This window comes from Gallinula chloropus, assembly GCF_964237585.1.
Source record: "Gallinula chloropus genome assembly, chromosome: Z".
Lineage (NCBI taxonomy): Eukaryota > Metazoa > Chordata > Aves > Gruiformes > Rallidae > Gallinula > Gallinula chloropus.
The window spans coordinates 64,542,176-64,553,342 of record NC_140089.1 but is presented as its reverse complement, the minus strand read 5'-3'; the positions used below and the strand labels follow the sequence as shown (position 1 = coordinate 64,553,342).

At 48.2% G+C, this 11,167-nt stretch overlaps 1 protein-coding gene across 1 annotated transcript in view; it reads right to left on the bottom strand.

Annotated features, from left to right (window-relative positions):
- Positions 1–6,701, bottom strand: part of CMYA5 (cardiomyopathy associated 5) — a 48,125-nt gene extending 41,424 nt beyond the window's left edge. The window contains exon 1 of the mRNA XM_084278936.1: positions 6,483–6,701. Coding sequence (XP_084135062.1) covers positions 6,483–6,634 — 152 coding nt within the window. The 5' untranslated portion in view covers positions 6,635–6,701. The remainder of the gene's footprint in view (positions 1–6,482) is intronic.
- Between the last annotated feature and the right edge of the window lie 4,466 nt (positions 6,702–11,167).

Genomic DNA, 11,167 nt, shown 5'->3' with positions numbered 1-11,167 from the left:
TGACGACAGCCAGCAAAGTCCCCAAACTGTACAGTTTTTGTAAAGGACCCTCAGCAGTAGAGGTCAGTGCCTATCAGACACACAAAGGCAATCCTGACAGTAGCAGTGCTGGCCCCACCTTCCGTGCATTTGCTCTCCAAAGCACAGCACAAGAAGGGCTGCCCTGGGCTAGTCCATGCTGAGGTCCAGGCAGACGGATGCACAATCTCATCTCTGGTTTTCTCAGTGCTCACTAAAGACTGCAGTCACCCTGTGGGACAACAGGCTGGCCAGGAGGTGGTGGCAAAGCATGCTATTGGAGTCCAGTGATGGCACTTAGGCTGTCGTGGTGACTGGGCTGGCCAGGAGACTCTGGCTAGCAGGACAGCTTGGACTGAAGTTCACAGTTCAAAGTGAGTCTGACAGGGCAATACAAATCCCAGTCAACTCCACCCCCCACCAAGAAACCAACCCAGACCAGTCCTCAAACAAATACAAAACCTCAGCACGTATGGCCTTGGTGCAGTGCTCTCTAGCAAGGCTAGCTTCGTAAGGCAAGATTTACAGGTTTGAGAAGAAGGCAAAGCAGATAAATCTATACCAGCTTTCCTGCTAGCTTTTGCGTTGTCAGTTTCATAGCTTAGCATTAGGTTGACTGGAGCATAGCAAAAGAAAATAAACTAAAATAAATCAATAGCGATAGTACTAAGGAAGCATTCGAGTCCACAACAACAGATGGCTAATTTAATTTTTTTTTTTTAGATTTTTCAAGTTTTAAATAACACTCATATATTTTTTAACCTATTTTTCTGCACTACCTGGTGTTATTTAAAAAAAACAAACAATGATGCATAACAGAGCAGTGCTCCCACTTCAGATGATGTTAGTGAGCAAGATTTGCCCTGCCTATGCAAAAAAGTTTTGATTGTTCACATCACTGTCTCATTTCCAGGGTCACAGTCACAGTCCACATTCCTCTACAGTGCAATGAGCTGGTGCCTTATATTTTTAAGACCAGAATGAAAGACAGGTAATCCACACATTTACTCCCAATATACTTCCACGTGCTGTCCTGGTTTTGGGTGCAATTTGCGCACTGCACAGTAGTAGCTGAAGGACTACTCTCTAGTCAGAGGACGTGTCTGCCATTGCAAAAAGACCTCTCAGGTTTCAGCCCCATAAATGCAGATGTGAGGTCACTGACATCCAGGGAGGAAGGCCAGCGTTGCCTTTTCCCCACGCAGGCCGCTCGCACTCAGTCCTGTCAGCACCCGTGCTGTCAGTTTGTTATTTCCATGCTAGGGCATTGATTCAAACCTTTCACAATTCTTGAGGACACTAATAACTGACTTTGTGCTTCCTGTCACAATAGCTCAAACCCAGATTTTTCTTACCACCCCTTCCTGCGCTCTCTGGGCTTTCTCACTGATTCCATGCTGTGTTTGCTGGGATTTCAGGTTTCTAGTCCAGCCCAGCAGCTGGCTGGGAACACATTCCCTTATGCATCATACCAGGGAACAGTTTTCACCTCCCCAGCTGTCAAAGCAGTCATGTTCAGACATGCTGAGTGAGGTCTGTCCATCTGGGCCACATTGCCACTGTCGTAGACACGTATAATCAGCCCCATCAGCTTTCTAAAATCCCCCAGAGCTCTGTCCACTTCACATCAGTCCTTTTCCCTCCTGGAATCATCAAAACTTGTTGCTGTTTGCTGTGCACACCTCGTGAGCTGAAAACAGCCTCGATAAAATGACTGCGATGTCGAGCTTTGGTGATGGCCTGCGCTGATGAGACCTCAGTCCCCAGAAGGCTCATGCTTGAACCCTGCAGGCACGTTGCAGGGGAGGTGGAAATTGGTACTGGCTAACTTGCCTTCCCAGCTGAAGGAAACGTTTTATTTTTCTGTGTGCTGTCTTTGTTCTGTACATTCCTGTAGTTTCTGCCTTGCCCATGCTACCCCTTTGCCCTGCAACAATCTGTATGCTCAGCTCAGTCTCTGCCAATTGCTCTGTGCTTGCTAAGGCTCAGCTGTTTCCTTCTCCAGCCTAAGAGTGTAGGAGCTACAGAAAGTCACCATCTTAAGTCCGGCCATTCACTCGATAACCTAGTGCCAACTTCCCTTGGTGTTAATGACACAACTTCTGGCAGCTCAGTGGCTCATGGATCTGTCCAAATTAAAACAAATAATTATCTAAAAGCAGGAAGACTACTGCTTCCACTGCTACAAAGCTGATCTTTATAAGTGTAGCTGGGAGCCACAAGCCAGACCATCCCTGACACTTCCAAATACCTGGGAAGTGATGCAGCCCACTGCTGTGCTGGTCTCTTTTCCCAACGCCAGGTCATGGCATGACCCGGTGGCACTGCCATTCACAGGTTCCCTTGCTGCTTGGGTAACTGCAGCCCCTGCACCCAGGAGGTCTGCCTTGCTCCTGTCTCCCACATTGTCTGCCCAGCAGGTCGTGGAGCAAGCACAGCTATCGAGCAAACACCTCTGTCTGGGTGGGAGGCTTCCTTTACACAGTGATCCCTTTACACAGTGAGACCTAACAGGGAACTTCTCAAAGTCCACGTGCTGTTTTAAATCCAAACTGCAGTCTAGACCTTCATCAAGGGCTTTATATTTTTACATTATATAATATATGTTTATATTATGCTATAAACGGATGAAGGAAAGCCAGCCATGGAGTGAAGCGTACTTCCCGCTTAGCCAGCCGTACCTCTCCCCGCTGCGATGCCCCGACACTTCGCCTGTTCAGTGGCTCCTGGTGCCCTGCGGCTCAAGGCTTTGCCCCGTGGTGCAGAGCACTGGAAAGGCTTCGCTGCCTTCCCCACATGTGTGCTGGCAGCCAGCTATGGACAAATGGCCCAGCCAGCCCCTTCCGCCCCCACCCCAGGCAGGCACTTCCTCATCTAGGACACTAAAAATCACACACCCTTTCCCCCACCGCCTGTCTGCCTGTGTTTTGGAGAGAGTATGGCAAGCTTTTCCTTGGGAAGGCAAATCCCCAGCACTCCCCTTTCCACACTTGCACTTGCCAACATTCCACTCCTTCACTCCCTGCGATGCTGCAGCATCCCACACGTGGTAAACAGACCTTACCTCTGCTTTGCTTCCCCTTTCATGCTTTTCACCACTCATCCTAAGCTAGATTTGGCTCTGAAGCTTCCATACCTTTGACTTTCTTGTGGAAGGACTGCTTTGTTTAGAAAGAAAATAAAAAATAAAAAATTTCCAGAACTCCAGGACTTTCTCCCCATTTATGATCCTAGGTTATCACAAAATGAATAGATAACATCAGCCCCGTACCTAAACCAGCTACCTGGAAGCACATCTAAGTTGGCTGCAGACCAAATTTCATGTAAGCCCTGCACACATAGACACATCCAGAGACCTTCCCACTGCAAAAAGACATTAGCTGGGAACAGACCAAGAGACAGAACCATGTCAGAGAAGCTCACCCACCATGTAGCTGTTAGAGACTTGAATATTCCCGTGGGTACAGATACCAGTTAACCAGTAAACTTTTTTCCTCTAGCTGGACTTCTATCTCATGCCTCTCAGTACAAAAATCAAAACCTATTACCTTCAAACTCACATTTGCCTAAAAACACGCAATGTGTGCTTTCAAAATATTTTCCCCATTTAGATGATTAATTCTACACGGAGTTGGAAACAAAAGACATCTGCCATGATCTGCCTGTCTCGCACCGTAAAATGCCCAAAGACAAGAAAATTCCATGTGAACCCTCTGAAGAGCAGCGGGTTATGTATGCTGACAAGGACATGATGCTGTATCCCATCATTGTAAACAGGTTCTGATGCCTGGCGCTACTCTCCTTGCTTGAATAAAAACTTCTGTTAGAAAACCAAAGTATTTAAAGATCACATCAAAAAAGGGTAATAAAGATGTGAAACCTGAACTTTTCCGCTTTTTACGTGCACATATCCTAATTTTGAGGCAAGTAACAGGCACTGCTGCAGCCTCTGGTGTTTTACTCCTTGGGCCTGCTGCAGAGGAACTGGCATGGAAACAGACCCAGGGCTTAGTGTCCCGCCAGAATACCAGAGCTCTTCTGGCACACAGGCACCTGCAGACCTTGGCCCAGACATCTCACTGCCTAACTTTCTTATAAAACAGGAATAGGGATGTTTGGCATGTTTGAAAGGTGGAAGCAAGAGCCAGAGGGGAATTTCTCCCAGACTGTGACGTTGCACAACCTGGTGCTGCTGTTCAGCTGGACACAGAGGAGGGAGACAAAGCCAGCAGAGAGCTTGGGGGTTGTTAAAAATAGACCAGTGATGGCAGGGCTCAGGACAGGCTGTCTTCAGCCAGGTTTGCATTTTGGTTACGTCTCCTCTAAGCTACATTTTCAAAGCTTGCACACACACTCACAAAATGTGTTCTGCAATGGGCTGCAAAACCTGTTTTTAAACAAATAATTAGCTGACAGCCTTGGTAAGGACATCCCAGGGGCTGGGGCAGGCTGTTCTGGCTTAGCTCTGCCTCCCAGAAGCTCTGCCCAGGCACTCACAGGGGAGAAGGCTGTGAGCTCAGCAGCCATGCTGACATTTGCAACAAGAAGAAGTTAAGTGGGCAAAGAATCAGTTTTATTTAACTTTACTAAGCTGTACTGCTGACTGTTTTGTGCAGTTACCATCTGTGCTGGACCCCAAATTTAACATCTCCTTTAGCATAATTAAGCTGATCAAATGGATTAAGATACACTCCGTCACCACTGAGCACAGCTGTTATAAACCTTTCTGGTTGACTCTGACCTTTCTTACTAGTAAGACAGTTCAGGATAGAGACAAACTCTGCAGTTCTTAATGTAGCTGGGAGCTGAAGGGAATGGTTGCTGTGATTCAATTAAGTGGTGGGACGCAAGGCCTGGGTTTGCATTGCGGAGGCTTCAAGACCAGCTGGGGGATCTGCTAACCAGCACCCATGGAGAAGCCATTCTCCCAGAGCGAGCAGCGCATTCACTGCACAGCTACGTAGGTCGCTCTCCCTTTAAGGGAAAAGTTACCCACTCCCACCTACATTTCACAGGTCAAGCTTTATTATTAGACATCTTGTTGCAGATTGCATCTAAGAAAATCCAGTCAGTTGTGTTTTAGCTGTCTGCAGAGAGCAGCTCTACTCCACCACTTCCGCTGGTATTCTCACCCATGTGCCAGTGGCACTGATCAACCATACAAACCCACCCTCTGCCTGGTCGGGGCTGAAGACTCAACACCTCCCTCGGGAGAAAAGCAGTGTTACACACTGGGTGGTGTCCTGTCCCCCAATTGTTTGGAAAACCAGCTCTCTGTTACCACTGCAAAGTTATTTTTCTATGTTCTGGACTACGTTTCCCTGTTTTACTTATGCAGCCAGAGCACTCAGGGTGGATTAGGTGGCACAGAGTTTACCTGCCTCTCTTCTGGCATCATTTTCTCTCTCAGTGACCATCAGCATTGAATTCTGATACATCAGGGTGGCTTGTCAATACAAGATGTCTCCACAGCACTGAGGTTTTAGGAACCGTATGACCCAAATTTCTTTAAAAAGTGGTTTCTGGAAAAACCTTAAGCTGTCAACATCATTGCCTTTGGTTTCCCTGCAGTACCCACCCAAATGCGATGGGCTTTACCCAAGATAAGGAAGAAAGCTGGCAACCCAATACATGCTGGGGCACTCAGGCCTCACGGTCCATTTTTGCCACCACCAACTCTGGCAATGCTGGAGGAGTCAAGTCTGTGCGTGTGGATTGGGTTGCAGACACCTCTGCATCCTGTGCAGGACCAGGGCCGTGCTCTGGGCACCCAGCCACTGCCTCGCTTGTTATTTTCCTAATGGAGGGAACGCAGTATTAGGACAAAAACTGTTTCTGTGCAAGAGTTCTTAAGAAAAAAAATATTATTAATAATAATATTATTACAGAATATTCCTCATTGCACCCCAAAAATCAGACACACAAATCATGGTGGGCAGTGGTGGGCATGTGTCACATTTTTTCCTTTTTTGGGGAAGAAGAGGCTGAAGACTGGGGGACAAGTGGGAATAAAGGAAGGGCTGTAAGAAGGAACAAATTTCAACACACCATTGTAATTTTTGACCATTTGCTCCCTGACAAGGCAATCTGCAGAGCATTTAAAATTGATATGTGACAAAGAGTGAGCCAGAGAAGTAGAAGCAGAGGGAGATACCACTTGAGCTGGCACACCAGAGGATCCTTAAATAGAACAGCTTCCAGGGAACTCAGGGCAGGCGCTTACCGCACTAAACTTAATTACAGCCATACTCATATGAAACACCCCCATTATCAGCCGCTCCCCCTCCCGCCCCTGCCCTTCCTGCCCCCCATCCCTTTTATCTGCAGTAATTGGGGAAGGGGGGAAAGCACCAAAGCTGGCACCAGGCCCCAATCCTGTCACCTCCCTGTCCTCCCCACCCCAGCTTGTACTTTGGGATGAAGCTGCCATCTCCCCCTCCTGTGAGTCCCCAGGGAAGCAGTACCTGTTAGTCAGCTCCTCTGCTTCCTCTGGGTCTACAGCTGCCTCCTCCTCTTCCTCCTCCTCTTCTTCTTCCTCCTCTTCTTCTTCTTCATCCTCTAGGAAGGACGAGGTCTCAGATGCCCTGTCACATTCTGCGCCGTGGTACCCCTCCATGCCCTCCCCAGCTCAGGCCCTCACCGGTGATTTTTACCCCCGACCCTGTCCTCCCCAGGGTTGCCTGAAGCAACTGTCATCCCCAGCAGCTCTCGCTTCTCCTGACTCAGGGCAGTCTTTAAATAGCAGGCAGCAAAGTTACAGCGCCGAGCTGGTCGCTGCTGGTCCTACCCTGGGTCCTAGCACCAACCGGGTGCCAGGACACGTGGCCAAACCCAACCCAATGGGCTGTTCATCTGTCTGTCTGCTCAATCCCTTGGCCCGCCTGCCACCAAGGTGGTGTTACAATGTCTGTCTGTCTGTCTGCTTGCTCCCTTGGCCTGCCTGCTGCCAGGGTGGTGTTACAACAGATGCAGGGCAGTGGGCAGAGGAAGGTGCTGGTGCCCTGCGGACCTTCCCAAACCACCTCTGGTGAATTTGGGGTGCACTGCATAGGTGAAGTTGAAGGAGAATTTTCTTGCAAACTCCCAAAAAAGGTGTATTCAGAATGTTCAAAAGCAAGTTCCACCCCAAGCACACCAGAGGACTCAGAGTGCCTCAAATTTAAGCTAGAGAGGTCAAACACAACTCCTCGTGGATGAGCCAAGGAAACATGCCTTTATTGGTGACTCCAAAATGTAAGAGGGTTTTATCAACACACAGGGAATACATTTGAATCCCCAGATTTGTTGGTGTGTTAAGATTTCCTCTCTGAGAGGACTCAAACTGATTTTAATTTAAAGCTAAGACAGAATATATTACCATGTAAGCCACATTTGACCTTTATTATTCTGCATTTCAGACAAAATGTGGTGATTTTCACAGACAAAACGGAAGTACTTCCAACCCATACTAACCAAAGCAATGATTTCCTTTTAAAAGTTGTTTTTCAGAAGAGGCAGAAGCAGCATCAAAACTCATATTCTAAATAAAGAAATTCCAAGTTATTTCAGGTATAAAACCCCATGTACACAGTAAAACTCTAATCCCAGTTTGTTTTCCGTCCCAGAATCTTACATCCCTGGACCTCTAGAATGTCTTATGGGGCCAGATGAGATGCATCCCAGGGTCCTGAAGGAGCTGCTGATGTGGTTCCTGAGCCGCTCTTCATCTTATTTGAAAAGTCGTGGCTGTTGGGCGAGGTCCCTGGGGACAGGAAAAAAGGTCACGTCACTCCCAATTATAAGAAAGGGAGCAAGGAATACCCAGGGAATTACAGGCTGGTGAGCCTCACCTCTGTGCCTGGGAAGATCATCGAACAGATCCTCCCGGATGACACGTTGAAGCACATGAGGGATAAGCGAGTGATCCAGGACAGCCAGCACGGCTTCACCAAGGGAAGGTCGTGCCTCACCAATCTGGTGACCTTCTATGATGGAGTGACAGCATTGGTGGATAAAGGGAAGGAAACCGATGTCATCTACCTGGACTTGTGCAAGGCCTTTGACACAGTGCCCCACCACATCCTTATCTCTAAATTGGAGGGATGTGGATTTGATGGGTGGACCATCCAGTGGATAAGAAACTGGTTGACAGAACGTAGACAAAAGGTGGTGGTCGATGAGTCTGTGTCCAGGTGGAGGCCGGTGACAAGCGGTGTCCCCCAGGGGTCTGTCTTGGGACCGGTGCTCTTTAACATCCTTATCAATGACATCGATGATGGAATTGAGTGCACCCTCAGCAAGTTTGTGGATGACACCAAGCGGAGTGGTGTGGCTGACACAACAGAGGGAAAGGAAGCCATCCAGAGGGATCATGAGAGGCTGGAAAGGTGGGCCCGGTGGAACCTAATGAGGTTCAGCACTGCCAAGTGTAAGGTGTTGCACTTGGGCCGGAAGAATCCCAGACAAAGATACAGACTGGGAGAAGAGTTCCTTGAGAGTAGCCCTGCTGAGAAGGACCTGGAGATTCTGGTGGATGAGAAACTTAACACGAGCCAGCAGTGTGCTCTTGCAGCTTGCAAGGCCAATGGTATCCTGGGTTCCATCAGAAGTGGGGTAGCCAGCAGGTGATTGTCCCTCTCTACTCTGCCCTCGTGAGGCCCCATCTGGAGTCCTGTGTCCAGGTGTGGGGCCTGCAATACAAGAAAGATATAGAACTGTTGAAGAGGGTTCAGAGGAGGGCCACAAGGATGGCTAGAGGGCTGGAGCACCTCCCCTATGAAAAGAGGCTGGGGGAGCTGGGCTTGTTCAGCCTGGAGAAGAGAAGGCTGCGGGGGGACCTCATTGCAGCCTTCCAGTACCTGAAGGGAACATTCAAACAGGAGGGGAATCAACTTTTTAAAAGGGTAGACAATGGCAGGACAAGGGGGAATGGATTGAAACTAAAGGAAGGAAGGTTTAGATTAGATATTAGGGGAAAGTTTTTTACAGAGAGAGTGGTGAGGTGCTGGAACAGGCTTCCCAGAGAAGTGGTGGATGCCTGGTCCCTGGAAGTGTTCAAGGCCAGGCTGGATGGGGCCCTGGGCAACCTTGTGTAGATCCAGGCCTCGAAGCTGGTGGCCCTGCCTGTGGCAGAGGGTTGGAGCTCTATGATCCTTGGGGTCCCTTCCAATCCATTCTATGATTCTGATTCAAATTAATAGCCGGTTATAAACCAATCAGCAGATTCTTACCTGTGTTATAAATACACAAACACCTAAGGAGCTATACCCGAGTACCAGCTTTCTCTGAAATGCTGTATTAAATTTCTACTGACAGGTTCACGTGAAGTAAAATATTTCCCAAACAGTACATACAGATAAATCCTGTCTGCTCTCTTCTACCACTGAAGTACATGATTTAAAAGGTAAAAACATCATTTCTCTAAGAAGTGTACCTGAAATGGATACTACCTTAAACTAGTCCACATTTTATCACGAGCACAGAGGCAGTGTGCAACAGCACAATGGCATTTAAGGTAGCGGACTTCACGTTCTTTACATGTGGAAGACAAGAGCATTATCACATTGAGAAATGCTTATATACGAAGCATACGTATGTAGACAAGTTTTGATCCAATCTTCAGCACAGCAAGAGGAAGGCAAGTACCCTTTTACCAGAACCCCTTCAAATCATTTCCAGACCTAGTGCTCTCTCTTCTGTGCTTCTGTGGTGGGTTGTCCCTGGCTGGAGGCCAGATACCCACCACAGCCACTCTATCACCACGCTCTTCAGCTGGACAGGGCAGAGAAGGGCTGGATCAAGGTAAGGGCACTCATCTCAGGAGAAAATAATTTATTATCAAGCAAAACAGAGTAATAAGAAAAACCCTAAATCTCAAAACTCCGCCCCCCACCCCTCCCTTCTTTTCAGGTTTAACTTCTCTCCCACTGCTCCCTCAGCAGCACAACGGGTCTGGGAATGGAGGTTGTGGTCATCATGGAGGTTCATTATGTTGTCTCTGCCACTCCCCCCTCTTCAGGGTTGGGACTCCTCACACTCTTCCCTTGCTCCAGTGTGGGGTCCCTCCCACAGGAGACAGACCTCCACCAACTTCTCCAAAGTGAGTCCTTCCCATGAGCTGCAGCTCTTCATGAACTGCTCCAGTGTGGTTCCCTCCCATGGGGTGAAGACCTTCCGGAATGGACTGCTCCACTGTGGGTCCCCCACAGGGTTACAAGTTCTGCCAGCAGACCTGCACAAGTGTGGGCTCCTCTCTTCACACTGGGTCCTCTTGCCACAGGTCCTGCCAGGAGCATGTTCCAGTGACAGACGCTTTCTGTCACCTCCACCAGCATGGGGTCCTCCATGGGCTGCAGGTGGCTATCGTCTCCAGCATTAGACCTCCATGGCTGTAGGGTGACAGCCTGCTTCACTGTGGTCCTCTCCATGGCCTGCAGGGGAATCTCCACTTTGGTGCCTGGACTACCTCCAGCCCCTCCTTCTTCACTGACCAGGGTGTCTGTAGAGGTGTTCCTCTCACAGATTCTCACCCCTCTTTGCAGCTGCCGTTGTGTAGGTGTCCTCCCACCTTGTTAAATATGTTGTTCCAAAGGCCCTACCAGCATGGCTGATGGGTTTGGACTTTGACAGCAGTGCATCTGTCTTGGAGCCAGCTACCATGGGCTCTATCAGATATATGGGAAATTTCCAGCAGCTTCTTGCAGAAGCATCAGCTTATAGCCCTCCCACTACCAATAATTTGCCATGCAAACCCAAAGCATCTTCTCACAACTTAATTTGACCTGTAATTTGACCAAAACAGCGTATCCTTTCCTGCTTTGCCTACAGACATCTTACTCTGTATCTTTCCTTCAGTGAGTTTACATCAAAACACATGACTGGAGAAAACAAGACAAACATAATAAAAACAAATAGTACAAAATACATGAGAGAACCCAGAGCAAGTAGAGTCCAGACATTCTCTGATGGACTTACATTTAATATACAGTGAATTGAGTCCAGTGAACCAAGTTAAAGTACGTCATTGGTTTCAAATAAGCGTTTGGAATGGTATACACTAACACTAACTTCTGATTATCTACAGATCATCTTACATCCTTCTATCACGGCTGCCTACTTCTCCCAAATAACCCTGTCACCCTTCTATTGATTCTTAAAATTGGTTTATACT